The following is a 24,415-nucleotide window of genomic DNA, read 5'->3' on the forward strand; positions in this document are numbered from 1 at the left end:
TGAGATGCCTCTCTGACCCGACTGAAGTGAGGAGTTAGTGGACAAGTATCGTATTTGCCTTCATTGTCAGGGTAGTCTGGGTAGTAGAATAAATAGTACACTTTTGTTACTTAGGGGTTATGGAAACTAGAGCAATATGGAATATGCTCTGTCTCCCTTGATAGCAATGTACAGGGCAATCCTATGATTGGAGGCAGAGCTTGTGTTTGAGTTGTAACATGTAAATTAATGTAATTCAAGCAGTCCTCGGTTTACTATCTTTTGTTTAATGGTGGTTCCAAGCGATGACCCCCTCAGAAAAAGTGACTTGCATCTGTTGTGTGTACTCCCTTGCACAGGAATTTTCAGATTCCGAGGATGATGATTTAGAGATCATAAATCTCCCTGTTCTACCAACAGTTAGCAATGTTAGTGTAGACCACGGAGCTAATGACATACAGATGAGTTCAAGTGACTCAAATGGGGGAGATGTGTGATTTATTATTTGTTTCTTTCTGACTCTTGGCTAGCCCTAATTAGCCATAAATTTTAGAATGACTTGTGGAATGTCTTTCATGTGACTTCCAAAGCGTATCTACTTATTGCTGAGATAAAAATGATGAGGAAAGAAAACTGCTGTGCAGTGTTGAAATGTATAGGAGAAAATAAAGAGGGTATGTTTTGCATTGAGAATTCCTTTATTCCAAGTATTATACGAATCAGTCTGAAATCAGAACAGCATCCAGTTCTCAAAAGTTACAACTATTGCGCCACCCCTGGGGTCACATGTTTGCAATTTGGACACACTCATATTGTGATGGCGGCTACAGAGTCTTGCAGTCAATGATCAGAGTTGGGTTTCCCAACCAGCTTTTGAGATGCAGAGTCAATTGGGGAAGCCACATTCACTTAATGAGGCCTTGATTCACTTAACCATAGTAAAAATGATTGTAATATCAGCCTGGTCACATGATGATTTTCTTAGCAATTACATTGCTTAATTACCAAAATTTCAGTCTCACTTGTGGTCCTAAATTGAGCACCACCTGTATGATAAAGCAAAGAAAGGATATACAGCAATCTCTCGCTACTTCGCAGTTCATCTTTTGCGGATTCGCTACTTCACGGGTTTTCAAAGGGGGCTTAAATCCATTAAATCCATTGAAAATTTTAAATCCATTAAAAATTCATAAAATTCTTCTACAGTACTATTGTACTCTATTAAAGAAACTGGTAGGAAATCCCATATAGTTCCAGCTGAGAAACATTATACAATGACTGTTACTGCAAAGGGTGGCTTTTAAAAGTCCAAATATGTACTTGTTAAATACATAAAAACATCTTTCCTCTACTTCACGGAAATTCGTTTTTCACGGGTGGTCTTGGAACACATCCCCCGCGAAAAACGAGGAATCACTGTATATATTTCAAGTGTTTTAAAAGAAGTGAATGCATTATTAATGCTTCCTTTAACCTTTTTCAAACTAAAGCCTAGATCTTTGGGGGCGGTTTTGTGTATTTATTGCCTTCCAAGACAATGACTAGGAACTTGCATCAATGTATAGAAAGCTGAGATATCAGTAACTTTGCATACCAAAGACGCTGCCCAATCATCTCAAGTTCTCTGAACAAATGAAGTGCTGTATTTTCATTTAGACTAAGGGATGTGCTTTGTGGTTCTCTTCATATCCTTGGCTGAGTTTTCAAATATCCCACAGTGTGTGGGGTGATTATTGGGAGAAACTTATGTCCTTTCTGTCTTTTCAAAAGGTATCCTCCCGCAAACATGTGAATGGGGGACAATAATCAAAATAAGTCAAATATATTTTAACGTAATAGTTTAAGAATACTTGTCCTATAGTTTTATATTGCATGATTTACTATATTGTTTTATTTGATTGTTCCTAAGCTGTCCAGAGTTGCTCCTGGTGAGATAGGAGGACCTATACATTTGATAGATAAATAATTAGAATGGAATGTTGTTAGTAGTTCATAAGCTTTTGATTCATGCTTAAGAGAACCAGGAAACAGTTCCTCAATTCTTACATAAAGCACAAAACACTTTAAGCAAATCACTATCACTTTGAAAAAGGAGTGGCGTCATTGAGCTGCCTTGCAATATTGTTTTGGTTGAGATAACATGCAAGCAGGAATAGAGAATTAGAAAAGCATATCTTAATGTAACTGGAAGGTAAGATTTCACATTTATAAACAATTTTGATGTAAAGTACAAATAAGAAAATCTACCCAAATCAAGTTTAATTTAGTAACATTATTACATTACATACCTAAATGCAATTTACCTGGTAAAATATATGGATGTGAATTTTTGTTTCAATTTCTTAATTTAGATGGTGTTGAAAGACCTACTGGAGGCTACTAATAAACCTTGTGAAAACGTAATTGCTGATTTGGTGGTTCTCTGATGAAGAGAAATAGAGTAAGATCTGTGAGATATTCACATATATTAGGCCATAGTTTTAAGTCACACGGATTTACAGAACACAATGCCTGGGTTAACACAAACTAAACCAGTAATAATATTATGACGTAACACCCAGACTAGAAATGTGATGCTAGTGCATGGGTGTCAAAGTCGCTGCATTATGTTGCTATCATGTGATGTATCACAATGGGCTTTTCCCTTCATGCAGCTGGGATGGGCGTGGTTTGCATGTGACACATCCGACCCATGGACTGCCAATTTGATACCCCATTGTGGGAATCTATAAATTAAGCCCATAAATTCTCTAAAGCACCTGAGGGTAGAACAAGAAGCAATAGGTAGAAACTAAACAAAGAGAGAAGTCTACGGAGAGGGGCGGCATACAAATCTAATTAATAAATAATAAATAATAAAACTTAGAACTAAGGAGAAATTTCCTGACAGAACAATTAATCAGTGGAACAGCTTGCCTCCAGAAGTTGCAGTGAATGCTCCAACACTGGAAGTGCTGGAGCAAAGTGAATGCTCCAACACTGGAAGTTTTTAAGATGTTGGAAAATGATTTGTTCGAAGTGGTATATGGTTTCTTGCCTAAGCAGGGAGTTAGACTGGAAGACCTCCAAGGTCCCTTCCAACTCTGTTATTTCTATTTCTAAATTAAATAGTTTTAAAAAAACGAATGGCCAAATTCTTACAGATTTATCGATTACAAGATTTCAGTGTGTTTCATCTTATCGGGTGTGAGTATCAGTCTCGTAAAATGTGGCCATGTTTATAAAAATTAAGAAATAGCTTTGTTTCAAATGCTACTGGTGAAAATGGCTTGGAAATGTTGATGATCATGTCAGAGTGTTCTGTGAATCTATTCTATTGGTTTCAGGCTATAACCATCAAAGTTTATCAGTTCTGTTTCAAAGGAAATTAAACTGGTGTCTGTAGCACTTCTTACTGTCCAGAGAAAAGCAAGTACTTTAAAATATATCTTCATTTGCTCTTGAAATGATCTGATTCTCTAATGCCATGGTAATAAATGAGAGAGATTGTGAGAAGGCAGGATTGTGAGAAGTAGCAAGGAGAAAGGCCTAAGAGCCCAGAAAAGGAGATAAGACACAACAGATGTTAGAATCTTATCTTATAAACAGCAGTTTGGTTGAGGCTGCAAAAAGCTGAGGAAGTAAAGTCAAAAAGTTCAGAGGTTCATCTCAATGGATTTACTTATAAATGACAGCAGGAGGTTCCTATTGCAGTTTCTAAGGTTCTGTATTTTATCCCTAATTACAACACAGTGTTAATAATGCAATACAACACAAAGCTTAAAGGTATAACTGTTTTGAATTCTGAATCTTCTGAACAATTCTGTCTGAGCCAGAACATGGCCTCAAATAATGCAACTTGAGCCAGTCTATCCAATATTTCAGTTTTATTTTGCCTGGGCTATAAAACAACTTTGTAATAATTATAATAATCATAAAGCAGTGACTTGGAGGAGCCTAAAGGATTCCAGAATGCTAAGTGTAAGATATGGAATGAAGTGTGATGAGAAAAATTATATGCGGATAATCCATAAATTTGCATTAAACATTCCTGGCTCCGGAGCTCAAAACAGGAGCAACAAACTCCTTCCCAGGCAATGTGTAGAGTAAAACAATGAGCTAATATATTTTTTTCAAGAGAAAAGTGAATCAAGTTCATTGCAGAATACTTGCTGTGATAAACCAGTTAAAAACACGTCCAAGGACAAACTATAATTGGATGTGTCTGAAGTCTTTGTGGTGGGCATAACATTGACAATCAGAAGTTGAGGGATGGAAAATAAGGGATTAGAACAGTGGTTCCCAAAGTGGGGCCCACACCCCACTGGGACAATTTGATTTTTAATGGGGGGAAATTGGAACCATGTTTAAACCAAGTTAATGGCCTTTTAGGCTTCCTCTGCATGAGTAGGAGTTCATTTTTTGAACAGTAAGAATTATATGTCATGGGGAGAGGAAAATCAGGATTTTAGAGATGCTTAGGTGGGGCATGTCCAAAAAATGGTTGGGAACCACTGCTTTAGAAGTTTCTTGAGGGTCTCTAATTTGGGTAGAGTGAGTAGGAACTGCTACCTTGCTGACGTCACACCTGGAGGCAGTCACAGAAATGAACCCCTGGGTTTGTGGAAGGTTTCAAAGCGTATCAGAAGAATTGACCTGTGTGGATTCTTTCCCTGAGCTTCTCCTTAGGGAGGTAAGTGTAGTATGAACCAATATCTGCATAGAATAAAAATGTCAACTGTGGTACTCAAAGGTACATCTGAAAAAGCCTCTCCAAATTCACTTTTCTTTTCACACAGCATCTTCAGTTCCAAATTTTCAAGAAACTGTCCCAAGAGCCAGTTGCTGCAGCCATGCCGTCTGCGGTCACTCCCAAACAGCTCACCCTATTATCGTGTCCAGACAGAAGGCCTGTGGGTTTAAATAATAGCAGTTCGTGATCTAATACGACAATTAAGGTGGATAGGTTAATGTTCAGAACACAATATTAAAACACCCTAAGAACCACAATATTATTGAGACAAAAAGACAAAACCCACAGTTTTTGGAGAAGCAGTGAATTATTATATTATTAATAATTAGAGGAAATTTATTTTGCCTGCAGATCCCTGAGCAGAGTTCCAAATTTTGGGTATTAAGGTGGCCCTCACTTGTCATTCATCTCCCCTCTGATGGCAAGTTATCTAGAGGAAAAAATTCCCTACAGACAAAGAATGTCAGTTTCCGGTCACAATTCAAAGTGTTGGTTATGACCTATAAAGCCCTACATGGCATCAGACCAGAATACCTCCGGGACCGCTTGCTGCCGCACGAATCCTAGCGACCAATTAGGTCCCACAGAGTTGGCCTTCTCTGGGTCCCGTCGACTAAACAATGCTGTCTGGCGGGACCCAGGGGAAGAGCCTTCTCTGTGGTGGCCCCGGCCCTCTGGAATCAGCTCCCCCCAGAGATTAGTACTGCCCCCACCCTTCTTGCCTTTCAAAAACTTTTGAAAACTCATCTATGTCGCCAGACATGGAGGAATTCATATATTCTTAGCTGCCTTTGATTTTATGGATGGTGTGTTTGGGCTGTATGACTATTTTTAATAAGGATTTTTAAAAGACTGTTTTAACATTGGATTTGTATATGATGTTTTATTGTTGTGAGCCGCTCCGAGTCCTCGGAGAGGGGCGGCATACAAATCTAATAAAATTATTATTATTATTATATTATTATTATTATTATTATTAATGTATGAAGAGAGAATCCACCTGCAGTGGAGTATAACTCATCTTTCATTCTTGATAAAAGAGAGAGGAACAATAAGCCACCTATATGCCAGCACTCTCCAATAGCTAACAGATTGGGTAGAACTGAGCTGCTCTATTCACAGCTCGAAGGTTAAAGAGTGATCAGGAAAAAGGAACCACTTTCAAGTTGGAATAAGGGAAAACTGGCATTTGATTTTGCTCAGTCTCCCATTCTTCTAATTTTAGATTATATTAAGTCATGATTTTTTTAAAATAAAAAAATGCCTGTTCCCAAATGGACATGCCTTACTCCAGTGTTTCCCAACCTTGGCAACTTGAAGAGATCTGGACTTCAACTCCCAGAATTCCCAAGCCAGCGTTCGCTGGCTGGGGAATTCTGGGAGTTGAAGTCCAGATCTCTTCAAGTTTAGTTTATTAGATTTGTAAGGTTGGGAAACACTGCATTACTCCATTTACATTTTTCTGTGAATGTAAAAAACCCAAAAAAAGCAAGAGAAAAACCCCTCAGAGCCGTAGCCGTGACTCACCCACACGCTCTGCTTTCAGGCTATCCCAAATATTGCAATTAAAATCATCATATCCGGCCAGGAGGAGGCGCCCGCTACGGGAGAAAGCGATTGAGGTAATTCCACACATGATGGTCTCGTGAGCAAAGTTGATGAGCTCTTGGTCTGCCCGAAGGTCAAAGAGGCGACAGGAGGCATCATCTGAACCAGTGCAAATGGCTTCTCCACTGGGGAAGAACTAGGGGGAGAAAGAGAGAATTATTTGCTCTGTTGGCTTCTGCAGGTTATTTCTACCCTAATTATGATCATTTATTAGATTTGTATGCTGCCCTTCTCCGGAGACTCGGGGCGGCTCACAATCTTTGACATTGTTTCAGATTCCAGCTGACTTTCCCCTTCAGTTCCAGGAACTTACTGAAATGGCATTGATATCTGACTCATGTCCTGTAAATGTCTGGCGGCAAGATTCTTCTCGGATATCCCACAGCTTGGCACTGGCATCACATGCTCCTGAAATGAAAAGCTTGAAGTCTGGAGAGACTGCCAGGCTCATGCAGTCCCCGGTGTGCCCTATGAACGTGGTCTTCTCCTTTCCTGTCTCAATATCCCACAGCATGCTGAAAGAGGAAGAAGAGGTTGCTTAGGAGTAGACTAGGCTACAATAGACCAGAATAGAATAAATTCGCATTAAACTTTCCTGGCTCCGGAGCTCAAAACAGGAGCAACAAACTCCTTCCCAGGCAATGTGTAGAGTAAAACAATGAGCTAATATATTTTTTTCAAGAGAAAAGTGAATAAAGTTCATTGCAACCGTGTTTAAACCAAGTTAATGGCCTTTTAGGCTTCCTCTGCGTGAGTAGGAGTTCACTATTTGAACAGTAAGAATTATATGTCATGGGGAGAGGAAAATGAATGAACGAGGAAGAATGAACTGTAAGAGGAAGAAGAGGTTGCTTAGGAGTAGACTAAGCTACAATAGGCTGGAATAGAATAGATTAGAATGGAATGGAACAGAACAGAATAGAATTCTTTATTGGCCAAGTGTGATTGGACACAAGGTATTTATCTTTGGTGCATGTGCTCTCAATGTACATTTTTTAAAAAGATACATTTGTCAAGAATCAGGAGGTACAACACTTAATAAGTGTCATAGGGGTCAAATAAGCAATCAGGAAGCAATCAGGAAACAATATGAATCCACCCTCCTTGTCTTTCGCAAGTTACTCAAGACCCACCTATATCGCCAGGCATGGGGGAACTAAGACATCTTCCCCCAGGCTCTCTTATATTCTATGTTTGGTATGTATGTGTTATATGGTTTTTTAACAGTTGGGGTTTTTTATATAATTCTTATTATTAGATTTGTTCCATTGTCTATACTGTTTTTTATTGTTGTTGTGAACCGCTCCGAGTCTTCGGAGAGGGGTGGCATACAAATCTAATTAATAATAATAATAATAATAATAATAATAATAATAATAATAAAAAATCGTAAGGATACAAGCAACAAGTTACTGTCCTACAGTCCTAAGTGGGAGGTGTTGAGTGATAGGAACGATGAGAAAAACTAATAGTAATAGTAATGCAGTCTTTGTGAATAGTTTGACATTGTTGAGGGAATTATTTGTTTAGCAGAGTGATGGTGTTCAGGAAAAAACTGTGTCTAGTTGTCTTGGTGTGCATGTGCAGGCTGCACCGAGTAGCTATTTCAATCACCTTCTTGTTTGTTACAGGCTTGGAATACTTACAGATCTAAGCACCGGTTATTCAAAAGTAGTCTAACAATAAAATTGGTATACATTCAGAGATAATAATAGATTAAGTAGGATATTCATTCATTCATTTGTATCCTACCTTTATTATTTTTACAAATAACTCAATATGGCAAACATATGGCACCGGACCACACTTTCTCAGGGACCGCCTTCTGCTGCACGAATCCCAGTGACCAGTTAGGTCCCACAGAGTGGGTCTTCTCCGGGTCCCGTCAACTAAACAATGTCGCTTGGCGGGACCCAGGGGAAGAGCCTTCTCTGTGGCGGCCCTGACCCTCTGGAAACAACTCCCCCCAGAGATTAGAATTGCTCCCACCCTCCTTGCCTTTCGTAAGCTTCTTAAAACCCACCTCTGCCTCCAGGCATGGGGGAACTGAGATACTCTTTCCCCCTAGGCCTTTACAATTTTATGCATGGTATGTCTGTATGTATGCTTGGTTTTACAATAAGGGTTTTTAACTGTTTTAATATTGGATTGTCATATGCTGTTTTACTACTGTTGTTAGCCACCCCGAGTCTCCGGAGAGGGGCGGCATACAAATCCAATCAATCCAATCAAATCAAATATCCGGCATATCTTCCCCCTTCCATTTTCCCCACATTTAAATATGTGAACAGCCTCCTAATTGCAGGTCCTCTCAGAGTTATGCCATTTGGTTATTTTGATCTAAAGTTAGATTCAGCCAAATATCCCTTAATCACTTCTTCCCCATTGGAAGAGCAACCAGAACTGACCTCTTGGACTCCACAGACAAATGGGAGTGAGTGACTGAGAGGCAGAATAACTAAATACATGGTGGAATCTAACAGAGCTGAACGTTCTTCACCATTTTTTCCCTCTCCATGCAGCAAAAATTATTTATTTATTTATTAGATTTGTATTCCGCCCCTCTCCGCAGACTCGGGGCGGCTCACAATGATAATAAAACAATGTACAAAGAACAAATCTAATATTTAAAAAATATCTAAAAACCCATTATTTAAAAAAACATACAACACAAGCATACCATACATAAAACTATATAGGCCTGGGGGAGATGTCTCAATTCCCCTTATACCTAACGGCATAGGTGGGTTTTAAGGAGTTTGCAAAAGACAAGGAAGGTGGGGGCAATCCTAATCTCGGGGGGGAGCTGGTTCCAGAGGATCGGGGCCGCCACAGAGAAGGCTCTTCCCCTGGGTCCTGCCAAACGACATTTTTAGTTGACAGGACACGGAGAAGGCCAACTCTGTGGGACCTAACTGGTTGCTGGGATTTGTGCGGCAGAAGGCGGTCTCAGAGATATTCTGGTCTGATGCCATAATATATCTAACAGAGGTTAGAATACAGTATTGTAAGCGAACTCTGCCAACTGCCTGGAGTCCAATCTTGATGAAGTTCAAGGTTGATTCAACCTTCCATTTTGAGATCGGTAATATTAGGATCCAGATAGTTGAGGGCAATACACTGACATTGTAAACTGTACAAAAAGTGCTGTATAGCCCTGTGGGACAGTATATAAGTCTAAATCTCAGTAATTGTAGAAATTCAGGGGAAGTCAGTGGAAATTGGCTCCAGGGCTGCCACTAAATGAAATTGCTATTGCTAAATAAATAAATATGGTTGTTTGTTGGCCATTTCATAAACCTTTGACAGAAGTACTCACCAAGTGGTGTCCCCGGAGCTAGTTACAATATTATTGTCGTCCAAGAATCGGCAGCAGGAGAGGTAGCCTGCAGAGCAGGAGTAAGAGGATTATTGTTGAAGGGAAGAAAGAGGCTAAGACTTATGTGGGACACATTATATTATCTGTTCCGGACAGTAGTGGGTCCTAAGCCTTGTTGCTACCCGTTTGCTTGTGAGCACTTGTGCACTCGCTTGATGCTTCTGCGTATGCACAGAAACATCCCAGGTGGGTGGGCAGAGGGTCCCGGATGGGTGGGCGGAGCCTCCTGCTGCCGCTACCAGTTCACAGAACTGGGCGCAATCCAATGCTGCCTCCAGAGATATTTTGTTTTTTGTCAACACAAGCTGAATTTTGCAGCACATAGTAATTATGTGGCTCAAAAATGAGAATTTTTCATTCTGTGAAATTATACTATTTGTATTTAAATAATTATCTTGTAGCCTGCTTCAGCTAGTCACATAGAATCATCAGACACCCTATCCTGAGATTTCAATTCAGATGTAAGTCAATATCCATAAGCTTGCAACCAACTTTTCATTGTTGTAGCAACGATGTGTAAATTCTCCACACACAAAAAAAGTTTATTCCTCATCTGTAGAGCTACAAAACCATGTTTGTTTTAAATGGAAGTTGTAGAGTTTCTCAACCATTCCTGTTGCAATATTTTGCTCTGATTTTTTTTGTTCATGTTGTAGCTACAGCTTCACCAAGGTTTAGAGCAAAAGATCACCTGCATGAGCTGCGAGCTCCCTGTTCACTTTCACGTTTCCTTCACGACTCTTGAGGTTATAGATGGAGCACATATTGTCAAGACCTCCGCAGGCCACAAAATTCCCTGATGGAGCATAGGCACAAGTCATGACCCAAGAAGATTTGAGAGGGATGGCGTGAACCTGAAATTAAAGAATAGGACAGAAATCCACTAGTGGCTCCTTGGTCAGAGGTGAGAAAAGCAACAGTTATAGTAGGAATAGTCTAAAACAAGGGTGTCAAACTCGATTTCATTGAGGGTTGGATCAGTTTTGCTCCGGTGGTCAGGAGGGGAGGAGGAGTGTGGTCCGGGTGGCCGAATGGGCATGGTCCAGGCAGGGGCATGGCCAATTTGATGTCACTCCTGTGTATGGTGTCTATGGGGACTGGGTGGAATTGGGGAGGGAATCCAGGGGTCTCTGTTGGGGGGAAGGGGGCGGGAGGCTCATCCTTTGGGATGAAGGGAGGCAGGAGTCAGAGTTGCTACATCCAGAAACTGTTGGCCATCACACGCTTGCCACCCTTTGTGTGGGGGGGTAGATGGTTTCTGGTTGGAGCCACAGCCTGCCAACCCCTTAGCCGGTGCACACTGTGGCTCTGGAGCCCACTGCCACCACCGGGCTGACTGTCCGTGTAGACCGCTGGACATGGTTACTCTGTCCCACTGACTGTTTTGACTTGTGGTTGGAGAGCAGGTCACCACTGGTCATCCTCTTGGCCCCCTCAATAGTCTTGCCCTTGGCCTTGCCTTTCCCCTCACACACCTAATGCACTACGGCACTGCTACAGGCTGCTGCTGCTGCCACTCAGCAGATCTGCCAGGCCCAAAGGATGTTAAGCGGCCAGCTAGAAAGGCTGAGTAGAGGTAATAGGGTATGCCCAGGCACAGCAGGCAAAAGATGGCCACTGCAAATGGGGAAAGCCAGATCCCCATTGGTGCCATGGCTGCCCAATCCCATCAGAGATGGGGGCGGGGGAAGGCATGCAATCCTGGCTGAGCCTGGGCGGAGCCTGGAAGATCCAGCTTAACAATCTCGTGGTGGCCGTCTTTTGCCTGCTGGGCCTGGACATGCTTTACCACCTCTACTCGGCTTTTCTGGACGGCTGCTTCACTTCATTCAACCTTAGCGGCCTGGTGGTCCAGCTGGCAACAGCAGCCGCCCAGAGTCCGCGGAGAGGGGCGGCATACAAATCCAAATAATAAATAAATAATAAATAAATAAAATAAACCTAATAGACCTGTGCGAACTGCTAAGGTGCATTGGGTGCATGAGGGGAATGTGCTCCATGTACGGACCAAGGGCAAGACTTGCGAGGGGACGGAGATGACCAGTGGTGACCTGCTCTCCAAATGCAAGTCAAAACAGATGGGACGGAGTAGGCGGGGCATTGGCAGCAGTAGCCAGAGGCAGAGGCGCAGGGGAGAGGCATGTGGTTCGGCCTGCTTGATGTGCCGGGCAGCCACCTTCCGTGTTCCAGCTACATGGGATGGGGCAGGTACATCGGGTAGTCTGCATCACATGCCTCTCCTCTGACTCTGCCTGCTGCTGGTGCCGTTGCTCTGCCTGCTTTTTGGAGGACCAGCTAAGGCAGTGTTTCCCAACCTTGGCAACTTGAAGATATCTGGACTTCAACTCCCAGAATTCCCCAGCCAGCATTTGCTGGCTGGGGAATTCTGGGAGTTGAAGTCCAGATATCTTCAAGTTGCCAAGGTTGGGAAACACTGAGCTAAGGAGCCCCTGCTGCTGTACACCTCCACCTCAGGTGCACACATATTGAAAGGCCAGTAAATGCGGCCGTCCTGAAACAAGTAAGGGGCTGGCCCATATCACTTCAGCCTGGCCCATCCCAGCAGGCCTGCCTCCTGTGCACACTCACATCCGTTGAGATGATAGGGGCTGGGCTAGTATACGTATGCGCCAGCTGCCTCCTGCGCGCATACACCCTCACCAGAATGGGATGGGATGGGCCTCACCATTTCAGGACAGCCTGTGGGCCTTGAGTTTGAAACCTCTGGTTTAGAAAGTAGACTCGGAGGCAAAATGCCCGCCTTCTCTTTTCATTCATTGATTGTGGACATATCATCTACAATATTTGCTTAAGTATCCTCTACCTTGTTGGTTGTATAAGTATCCCATACAATGAGTTTTCCATCTTGTGAAGCACTGACCAAAAGTCTATAAGAGAAGAAAGGTGTTATCACTGGGAGTCAAGATGGGACCAGAAGGGTAAGCTGCATCAGGTCCACCTTTCCACCACCCAACCTTCTCATACGATGCACCTTCAAGGTGATTTTGTTCTCCACCTTATAGTAAAGTTTGTTCTCCATCTTATAGCAGGGCTTATATTAGGTGCAAGGCGTGTAAATAGGGCTAGGGCTTATTATCGGGATGTTTCCGGGGAAACATGGTAGTTTAGTAATGAAATGCCTGCTATCAAACAACTAAGCTCTGAGAGCACCAAGTACTCTACAGTTCAACCCTGAACTATGTATATTCCCTTCTATTAGAAACGTGCTTGATGATCTTAGGCTCATCATTATCTCTCATTCTAATAAATATTTCCAGGTTGTTGGATGATTCAAATGATGGAAAAGGACAACAAGGGTGATCAACTTTGCAAGTGGAAAGCTGATCTCTTTGGAATGAACTATTTGATGATTCCACAAGCAAATGGGCTCAGTAGTGGGTGACAATGGTTGGAGAGGTTAGGATATGCCAATTCACACAGGCTGATTTTTACTCTCCCTCCCATATTCCTCAAAGAAGACTAATTAAGGATCAATGGAAGAAAGAAGTTTTAACTAGTCCTTCCATGGACATTTACACGGTCAAGATTACTGTTTTTCTATTGCTAAACAGTGATCTTGATGAAAACAGAAGAACTTTCATTCCTGCAGATGGACATCTTTATTCCTGTTCATTGTTCATGTATGAGCAGAGTAATCCTTGTTTACAAAGGTTGTGCACATACAGAAATGTTTAGATTGAGTTTAGTTGGGAATAACTTATTCGTCCACACACAGATATACTAACTTGAATTAAAGTTTACTTTGAGAAATAACATATTCAGGCAAACAGTCTAAAGTCATACACATAAGAAGTCAGAATAACAATCCAAATATTACCAAATATATAGTCTTTCTTACCAGTTTTCTTTTTAATAATCAGCAAACAAAGATATCAAGTCTAAACACATTTTAGTTGATATACATAACTACAATACAGAGAGATTGCAGAGCTAACCTAACAGTGAGTAGCCATTAACAGTGAGTAGCCAGACAAAGAGAAATAGAGAGGGTGACTCAGAGAAAGAAGCTATAAACTCTAGCTCCCTCTTGTGGCAGTCTACAACACCTGCAGCCAATATATTGCCAACCCAACAGTTATGGACAGAATCCTAACATTCATTATAGCGTATTATTTTCCTGAGCAGGGCAGCCAGAAAATTGTATGGGGAATCTTCATGGGCTCCCATAAAATGTGAAAAGGTAGACAATAGAAAATTGACATATGCTACTTTGAGTTCCTTATGAGAAAATTAAGATAAAAATGCAGTTAATTATTTTATTAACTATTTTGGTTGGAGATGAGTAGACTAAAAGACTTTACAAAAGGCACGAGTTGTCCCAAAACTACAAAGTGTTCAAATTGAAAAAGTGGACAGCAATTCTCTCCTTCTATGAATAGTGCAGAAAATAAGAACCTTTAGTCAGCTAATTTGTTTGAGTAACTGGGTTGGGTCACTGAAAAGGGACTCAATGGAATAAGATAGCAAGGGAAAGTATCACCTGTCTTTTTCTTATATACTAGTGTTTTTCAACCTTGGCACCTTGGCAATGTGTGGACCTCAGCTTCATACACCTTAAATTTCTCAAGGCTGAGAAACGCTGCCCTATTCCATTACTTACTTGGAATCTGTGGACCAGTGACAAGCGTAGATCTTGGCCAGATGTCCACGCAGAGTTCTCCGTGTTCGCAGCTGTATGCGCCCAACCACTTCCATGTCAGCAACAAGCTATATAGGGAAGAAGAAATGGAATAGAATAGAATAGGATTTTATTGGCCAAGTGTGATTGGACACACAAGGAATTTGCCTTTGGTGCATATGCTCTCGGTGTACATAAAAGAAAAAGATACGTTTGTCAAGAATCATGTGGTGCAACACTTAATGATTGTCATAGGGGTCAAATAAGCAATGAAGAAACAATCAATATTAATAAAAATCTTAAGTATACAAGCAACAAGTTACAGTCATATAGTCCTAAGTGGGAGGGAAAGGATGATAGGAATGATGAGAAAAACTAGTAGAATAGTAGTGCAGATTTAGTAAAAAGTCTGACAGTGTTGAGGGAATTATTTGTTTAGCAGAGTGATGGCGTTCGGGGAAAAACTGTTCTTGTGTCTAGTTGTCTTGGTGTGCAGTGCTCTGTAGCGACGTTTTGAGGGTAGGAGTTGAAACAGTTTGTGTCCAGGATGCGAGGGGTCAGTAAATATTTTCACCGCCCTCTTTTTGACTCATACAGTATACAGGTCCTGAATGGAAGGCAGGTTGGCAGCAATTGTTTTTTCTGCAGTTCTGATTATCCTCTGAAGTCTGTGTCGGTCCTGTTGGGTTGCAGCACCAAACCAGGCAGTTATAGAGGTGCAGATGACAGACTCAATGATTCCTCTGTAGAACTGTATCAGCAGCTCCTTGGGCAGTTTGAGCTTCCTGAGCTGATGCAGAAAGAACCTTCTTTGTTGTGCTTTTTTGATGACGTTTTTGATGTTAGGTGACTGTTGTGATTCAGCCTGAGGCTCCTCAGGGAACGGCTGGAACTCTGCCGGATCCATGCTCAGAGGGGGAGGACGATGAACAGGAGGGGGAGGACCAGGCAGAAGAGGAAGAGGAGGAGGGAGAGCAGCCTGAGACCCCCGGGGGGGGGGCTCTCCAGCGAGTAGCCTGGATTCATTAGATGAAGATGCCCAGGCTATCATAGATATGAGGCAGAGATGGGCAGCCCAAAGAAGGGGCCAATTAGCAAGGTATTTCCATCCCTGAATTGGTAACAGCTGGGTTTGGGTGTGGTTCTCCTCAGCAGGGTTGAAAAGGCAGGCCCGCCCTTACTGTATTGTGGAGAGTTATCTATTGGGAGTCCTGTGACCTTGCTTCGATTCTTGGCGTCTCTGATCCTGGCTTGTGGCTTTGAAGGCTGAAGATTTGGGGGAGGCGTGGGTTTTATTACCTCCAGTGTTGTTTTTGCCAGCAAGAATCCTGTTTTATTGCCTGGCCGTCGTGAAACCTCTGTGAAGCTTCATAACGTTCCTGTCTGTAAGAACAGTTTTTGTTACCTGTGTTTGCTTTCAAATATATAAACTGCCTTTGCTTTTTACCAGTGTGTCTGGCTACTCTTTTTAGTTGGTGTTGGCATCTGGGGGGACCCAGACAGAACAGGTGACCATTTTAGATCTTGAGATATGATAGAACCTAGAAATTTGAAGGTCTCTACTGTTGATACTGTGTTGTCTAGTATTGTGAGAGGTGGAAGGGTGGAAGGGTTTCTCCTAAATTTAGCTCCTATTCCAAAAGGTTTTCACAAATGGGCTGAATCAAGTCAGGCGTTGAACCTGAAGTTCTCTTGAATTTACATTAGACTTACCCATTCAGGCAAACTTGCTTTAAACATACAGAGCAATATACCGTTAGCGTTTCCTACCTGAGCAAGTGTAGTATCAGCACAAGCTTTCCGAGCATCCTGAAAGAGAAAAGGCAAGAGGTGACATTGGGATACCTCCAGCTTTTCAACCCTCTTTCCCAGGAGTGTCAAACTCAAGATCCGCGGGCTGGATGTGGCCTATGGGATGCTAAGATCCGGCCTGTAGGGCCGGCCTGGAAATACCAAAGGACCAGCCTGTGGCGCCTCTACTGGTGAAAATGGGGAATGGCAATGATGTGATGCCAGCTGCCGGCGCTCACAATGCGCTCTGTGTGCGCACGCCCATACGTCGTGGACGTTCGCACATGCACTTGCGTGAGATTTGGCCCAGAATTCTATGAAAGCTGGAATATGCTCTATAGCTGGATAGAGAAAAGAAAGGAAACAAGGAGAGTAGAGGAAACAGGAGAAATCTGTATAGTGTAAAAATATGGATAGAGAGATAGAATTAGGGAATGGATAATAATAATAATATCTTAATGTTTGCATGTTGATTGTAATATATAAAATGCAGATACTGAAATGCTGATATTAATAAGGAAATATATTGAAAGTAAAAAAATGTAAAAGAAATACAGCTTAACCCAGTGTCTCCCAACCTTGGAAACTTGAAGATATGCTGGCTGGGGAATTCTGGGAGTTGATGTCCAGATATCTTCAAGTTGCCAAGGTTGGGACACAATGGTTTAACAGTATGAAATATGACCACAGTAGAGTTTACTGTAAAAAGAAGAGATTTAGAAGTTGAAACTTTTCTTTTTTTTCTTTTCCCCCCTCTTTTTTCTTTTTTCTCTTTTTCCCAATTTTTTTCTTTTTTCTCTTTTTCCCAATTTTTTTTTCTCATTCCTTTTTTCTTTTTTGTTCTGTTTGTATGTCTGTTTAGATGTATCTATGTTATGTTGTGTGAGTATACGTCTAATCAATGTTCTAAATGTATTTTTAATATTTATATCCAATAAAAATATTTTTTTTAAAAAGAAAAAGATTTGGCTGCTGTACATGCGCAGCAAATGAACTCTAACATGAGCATCCTTGCATGCGTGAGATTTGGGCAATGTTTGTTGTTTTTTGCTTCTGCGCATGCGTGGAAGCAAAGAAATAGGCGAAAATTGCCCAAATCTTGCGCATGCGAGCGTCGTCTCACAAAAGTTTGGCAATTTTGTTGTGAGCCGCCCCGAGTCTTCAGAGTGGGGCGGCATACAAATCTAATTATTATTATTATTATTAATAATAATAATAATAATAATAATAATAATAATAATAATTATTAATAATAATAATAAATAATAATAAATAATAATAAATAATAATAAATAATAATAATAATAATAATAATAATAATAATTTTCACCGCTTTTTTTGCTTCTGCACATGCTCAGAAACAAAATCTCACTCAAACGAACACAGCTCCAGTATCGCTACCGGCACAATGGTGTTGACCGTACCGGTAGGAACCCGCTATTATACTCCGTCCTTTTTCCGTTTCCCCCACAATAACCCTGTGAGGTTGACTGGGCTGAGAGAGAATCATGCAATAGGCTTTCGTGTCTAAAGTGGGACTAGAACTTGCACTCTCCCGTTTTCTAGGTCAGCACCTTCACCACTGGAGCAAACTGGCTAAAAATTAAAAAAGGAATAAAAATAAGAGCAACCTGATGAGCCGCAGCAGGGAGGCTGGGAGGCCCCCAGGGCATCTTTAGGGATATGGGGCTTACAGGTTTAATCTCACCCCCCACTGACTCCTGAGCATTATCTGAGTTGTAACCTTTCAAATAATTGTGTGAGAGAACCATCCTCCAGTGCTGCAGACAGGGAGCGGAGGCTCGTGATGTTACAGATGAAATATGAATGGGGGTTTTCATAGGTCAGCCTTTATCCTCACTTAAAGGGGGAGGAGAACGGCCCCATCTCAGCCGTTTCCCTCTTGTTCTCAGCATTACCTCAATCTGTTTCTTCAGCTGCTCAGCTTCCTGCTTCATCTGCTCCATTTCACCCATCGTGACAGACTAAATTTTCCGCTTTCACTTGGAGTCCCCTGGGCCCTGTGGAGATCAAAGGGAAACAAGGAAAAACCCTAAAACTGAAATCTTGGTTGTTGTTGTTTTTTAAATAGCAATCACACTTAGACTTATACACCGCTCCATAGTGCTTTACAGCCCACTCTAAGTATTTATTCAATTTATTTATTTATTCAATTTTTATGCCGCTCTTCTCCTTAGACTCAGGGTGGCTTACAACATGTTAGCAATAGCACTTTTTTAACAGAGCCAGGCTATTGCCCCCACAATCCGGGTCCTCATTTTACCCACCTCGGAAGGATGGAAGGCTGAGTCAACCTTGAGCCGGTGATGAGATTTGAACCGCTGACCTTCAGATCTACAGTCAGCTTCAGTGGCCTGCAGTACAGCACTCTACCTGCTGCGCCACCCCGGCTCATTTACAAGGTCAGCATATTGCCTCCAACAACCCATTTTACCGACTTCAGAAGGATGGAGGGCTGAGTTCAGCCTTGAGCCTGTCAGGATCGAACTCTAGGCTGTGAGCAGTAAATTAGCCTGCAAGACTCATTTTAGCCACTGCACCACCAGGTGTGTGTGTCTGTGTGTGTCTGTGTATTCTACATAACATTTTCAATGAAACATGATCATATCTATAAAGCCCTCCATGGCACCGGACCAGATTATCTCAGGGACCGCCTTCCGCTGCACGAATCCCAGCGACCAGTTAGGTCCCACAGAGTAGGCTTTCTCCGGGTCCCATCAACTAAACAATGTTGTTTGGCGGGACCCAGGGGAAGAGCCTTCTCTGTGGTGGCCCCGGCTTGGAACCAACTCCCCCAGAGATTATAATTGCCCCCACCCTCCTCGCCTTTCGTAAGCTTCTTAAAAGCCATTTCTGCTGTCAGGCATGGGGGAATTGAGATATTCTTTCCCCCTAGGCCTTTACAATTTACGCATGGTATGTTTGTATGTACGTTTCGTTTTATAATAAGGTTTTTTTTAGTTGTTTTAGTATTGGATTGTTACATGCTGTTTTTTATCACTGTTGTTAGCCGCCCCGAGTCTACGGAGAGAAGCGGCATACAAACCCAATAAATAAATAAATAAATCTAATTGCAATTGTCCCTACATAATCAACATCTATAGGTAAATGTATAAGTTGCAAGCCAGATCAGGTCTTCAATCCATTGAGGCAATAGGTTTCTCTTTCTAATGATAAAGACTTCCTATCTTGGCAATTCTATGTCAATCCAATTTCATTGTTCAACCAATTTAGATTTAGTAAAATATTAAATTTAATTCCCGTTAAATTATTATATTTAATTATTATTTTTAGGTTGACTGTAGTACAAAAAGCCTGTTTTTTTAAGGAAACATTAATTTTGGTTATTCCACAATATAATGAGTTAAATTATTTTTCTGTATGAAACCCATAGATGTTGCAGTCCAAAATACTTCTTATATAAAATCTACATATCAAATTGATTTATTGATAAAAACAGGAAAAATATGCTAAAATTTGTGGTGTTGTATGATTTAAAGATACCGCCCTAAATGCTTCTAAATCCAATTTCAATTTTTAATAAAATTAACTTGTAAATTGTGTCACTAGGTGGCAATGGACAAATGGTATTTATCTTTCAGTTTGGAAAATGATAATATCAACATACAAGAAGTTTTACATTGTAAAATTCATTTAGGACACAAATAACACTATCCTAATAATTATATGGATATTTGTTAAGAATTTTACATGACTTAAAAGATAAACCTAAAGAAAAGGAAAGAAAATAATTTTTTAAAAGATGCGAGAAAAGAAAAAACGAAATACAGTGGTACCTCATGATACAAACCCCTCGTCTTACGAACAACCCGAGATACGAACCTGGGGTTCAGAAATGTTTTGCCTCCTCTTACTAACTTTTTCCTTCTTACGAACCCGCTGCCGCCGCCGCCGCAAAGCCCCGCCGCCCAGATGTCGCTTTTTGAAACAGCCAGGGGGCTTCTCAGTGTCCTCCTGAACCCTGAACGCCAAACCCGAACATCCGGGTTTGGCATTTTGGAGGCTGCCGAGAAGCCCCCCGGCTGTTTCAAAAGACGACAGCCGGGCAGCGGGGCTTCTCAGCAGTCTCCCGAATGCCGAACCCAGAAGTTCGGCAAAAGTTCAGGTTTGGGAGGCCGCTGAGAAGCCCCGCCGCCTGGCTGTCACCTTTTAAAACAGCTGGGGGGCTTCTCAGCAGCCTCCCGAATGCCGAACCTGGAAGTTCGGGTTTGGCGTTCGGGTTCAGGAGGACGCTGAGAAGCCCCCCCCGGCTGTTTCAAAAGGTGACAGCCAGACGGCGGTGGTTTTTTGCGGGTTTTTTTTCATTGCATGGATTAATTGATTTTACATTGTTTCCTATGGGAAACAATGTTTCGTCTTACGAACTTTTCGTCTTACGAACTTCCCCCGGGAACCGATTAGGTTCGTAAGACGAGGTATTACTGTACTGTAAATGACTTCTCTACAACACATAAGGACAATATTTTAATCATATTTTAATTGAAAGGGATTTATAATTTATAGAAAATATATAGGTCAAGAAGAATGGCATTCACCACAAAAGGTTTTTTGTTCCTTGCTAACTAATTCAGCTGACTGAGAAATCATCCAAGTAAAAATCACACTCTTCAAAAGAGACAGAAGAACGATGCAAATATAGTCATGACAAAAGTCTCCTTGTGCCTTCCTTACAGAAAGTGAAAATTAATAAATTGTTTGCTCAAATCCTTACCCCAACCCTGCTTTCCTCCTATTGCGCACACCATTTTGCAAAAAAAAAAAAAAATCTGAACTATTGATATAATGGTAACCCCGCCAAGCTGCCAAAATATAAATATATCCTGCTTTTACAACTTCCACTGAAAGCTGTGATGATGGTATGGCATAATAGCTTTGTAGCCAAGCAACTTTTGCAGCAGGAGTTCTAATTGCAGGCTGCAGTACAGAATCTGTTCATGTGAGTATGTTGGGTGGTGGAAAGGAAAGCTCCTGTCAGGCCAAGGCCATTTTAGTTGGGGGTCTTTGGCCTGCTACACTTTATGCTATTTTAAAATGTATTATTCACTGTGGAAATTTGGGAGGGCTAATTGCATGAGGGATGGCTGCATGTAACCATAACAAATTCCTTCTAGATTGTCAAGGTCATCCTTTGTCTTTGCACTCCTGCACTTGCACGGAAGGAGATGGGAGTTTCTGCCAAATTGGCAGATGAAGATTGGTTAATGTGATGGACTTGAAGGTGTCGGGACAAGGGCTTGAACTTTCAACTGGGTGGACAAACCTTTAGATTTGGGTTTCTCCAACATGTCTCTGCTAGTAAATTGGAACTTTAACCGCCTTTAACTTTAAACCGCCTTTAACTGCCCATTGGAAAGCTTCCAATTCAGAGTTATGACCTTCAGACTGCAAGGGGCACCCGTAGTCTTCATGCATTTCAGGAACAAAGTGCTCCATCCACACCTGCACAAGGGGATATTCATTTATTTGGATGACATTCTCATATTTAGCAAGACCAACATGAAGGTAGTATGGCAAGTCCTAGAAAAACTTCTGGTAGCCAAACTGTATGCAAACTCTCAAAATGTGAATTACAGAAACCTCACTAGATTACCTGGGATATCGCATCTCCAGTGAGGGAATAGAGATGGACCCCGAGAAAAGGAAAGCAGTGTTAGACTGGCATCCCCCACAAACTCGTAAGCAGCTACAGAGCTTCCTGGGCTTCACAAACCTCTAATAGCAATTCATCCCCATATTTGCAGAGGTGGTGCTGCCACTGATTGAGCTACTAAAGACTGGCCTGTCACCCATCCACCAGTGGTGCTGCCACTGATTGAGCTACAAAAGACTGGCTTGTCACCCACCAAGCCAAAGCCCAACCAGCTGATTGGATGGACGATGGCATACCAAAAGTCGTTCGAAAGCTGAAGCGATTCTTGCCCAAGAACCGATCCTACAGAACCTGGACCCAGAATGACAGTTCATAATCCAGTCAGACACCAGCAATGTGATGGTAGCAGCTGTGCTGTTGCAGAGATATGAAAAAGGCCAAATCCTGCCGTGCGCTTACATTTCGAAGAAGCTCACGGCCACTGAGAGGAGAAAGAAGCCGATGCAGTTCATTGGGCGCTGCTTACTAGGAAACAATTCCTAGAGGAGGCAAGGTACCATTTGAGGTACGGACAGATTATAAAAACCTCGAAGCCTTGAAAACCCCTAGGAAGCTCTCAGCAAAACCAATACGCTGGGCGCAGTACTTCAAACTGAAGCACATCCCTGCTGGGAAGAATTTGTTGGCTGATGCTTTGCCTAAAAAGCCACAACATGACACCCAGAAGGAGCAAGAAGTCCATCCCATCATTCCACAGGGGGAGACGGCAGCACAAGTCCTCACCCAAGCCTAAGTCAGACAATCAAATGCTCCTAACAAGGACAAGTGAGCCACAAAGCTGAAAGCCCTGCCTGGTGATTCCTGGTTCAACAACAACAAGGAGATCATGACAATGAGAGAAGGGTCCATAATTTCAAAGTGATTCACTTAATTTCACTTTGAAATTGTAGAGGTAGGGATGAATACGTACAATGAAAATAAATGGAACGATGGGACATGGTGAGAGGTTATATGACAAGTAGAATTTGTGATCCAGCCATACATAAAGAATAAATTAGAATCACTCTTTGATATGTAAATAAAATGCAGATCCTAGCTTAGAAGAATGTTAAAGATGTTTGTACAGACCCTCCAATTGGTGGTGGAGTATGTATGTTGTTAGATGGTGGGTGCACTCTCACAGAGCACTGTTTTATGTTGTATGATGTGCAGTCTGTGTGTAACATTTAAAAACTAATTAAAAATATTATTTAAAAAAAAGACAATGAGAGAAGGCTTGGTCTGGAAGGGGTCCAAACTATACATACAGTACCCGCCAGCTTAAGACTGGAAGTGCTCCAACGAAGCCATGACTCCAAACTGGGAGAGAGCATTTTGGATTCCTAAAAACCCTCCACCTAACCCGGCAGCAGTTTTGGTGGCCGAAAATGAAAGCTGCGGTGGAGGACTCAGTAAAGGGCTGTGCTACATGCGCAACCAGGAAGCATCAAAAAGCAGGAAAGCCATCTGGACTGCTGCAGCAAGTGGACAACCCTAGCAAGCCCTGGGAGGAGATTGCCATGGACTTCCTTGTGGAACTCCCAGACAATAAATGGAAAGACGGTGATTTGGACAGTCATTGACTTGTTTTCCAAGCAAGCCCATTTCATCGCTTGTTTAGGTCTACCATTGGCCAGGAAACTAGCAAAACTATTTTTGAAACACATTTACTGCCTACATGGCATCCCAAAAAGAGTCATCTAGGACCAGGGTGTAGAGTTCATCACCAAGTTTTGGAGAGTTCCTGAGAGCAATTGGATCCACACAAGGGCTCCGATTGACATTTCATCCCTGTCCGAATGGGGCAGTGAAACATATGAACGCAATGGTGGAACAATACATCTGTTGTTATGTAGATTACCAGCAGGACAATGGAGCGGAGCTGTTGCCTTTTGCAGAAGTAGTGTATAACAACAGGGTCCATAGCAGCACTGGACTAACTCCCTTCCACATTAACAGTGGCATGGGATTTGTTCCCATATCTGAGCTATCTACAGAGACTCCCATTTTAATGTCCCAGACTGAGTGGGTGGAGATGTGGAAGAAGGGATAGGAGAATAAAGTGGTGCCTCTACTTAAGAACTTAATTCGTTCTGTGACCAGGTTCTTAAGTAGAAATGTTTGTAAGTAGAAGCAATTTTTCCCATAGGAATCAATGTAAAAGCAAATAATGTGTGCAAACCCATTAGGAAAGAAATAAATTTGGGTGGGAGGAGGAGGAGGAAGAAGAGGAGGAGGACAGCTGCTGCCAAAGGAAGAAGGAGAGGTGAGGGGAATCAAAAAAATCCCAAAATTTAAGACTTAAAATAAAGAAAAGAGGGACTCTGAGGAGACGAGGAGGAGCACGCACCTCCCATACACCTGGCACAAGGCTGCCTCCCATACACTGCATCAGAGAGAGAAACCCAAGCGGGAGAGAGGGGCGAATCTCACGCTCTGTTGACCGAAAGGCAGCAGCAGCTGCTGCTACCTGCTTCCTCTTCCTTCCCATGCTGAAGGGCTCCCCTCTCCTCTTGCTCGCTTGCTTGCTTTGTAGCCAGCACCTTTCCTTCATTGTGGTGACCCCTCGGTTTGGCTGAAGCCAAATTGATCCGGCCCAGAGCGAAGGGAGCGTGT

At 42.1% G+C, this 24,415-nt stretch overlaps 1 protein-coding gene across 1 annotated transcript; it reads right to left on the minus strand.

Annotated features, from left to right (window-relative positions):
* Positions 1-4,762: 4,762 nt before the first annotated feature.
* Positions 4,763-18,104, minus strand: GNB3 (G protein subunit beta 3). Its single transcript, XM_070736161.1, has 9 exons — positions 18,048-18,104; positions 16,108-16,146; positions 14,320-14,426; positions 12,523-12,586; positions 10,390-10,552; positions 9,639-9,705; positions 6,633-6,834; positions 6,239-6,455; positions 4,763-4,869 (listed from the first exon to the last, which is right to left on the minus strand). Exons 1-9 carry the CDS (start codon positions 18,102-18,104, stop codon positions 4,763-4,765), a joined length of 1,023 nt encoding a protein of 340 aa, XP_070592262.1.
* Between the last annotated feature and the right edge of the window lie 6,311 nt (positions 18,105-24,415).

Source organism: Erythrolamprus reginae, chromosome 2, assembly GCF_031021105.1.
Source record: "Erythrolamprus reginae isolate rEryReg1 chromosome 2, rEryReg1.hap1, whole genome shotgun sequence".
NCBI lineage: Eukaryota > Metazoa > Chordata > Lepidosauria > Squamata > Dipsadidae > Erythrolamprus > Erythrolamprus reginae.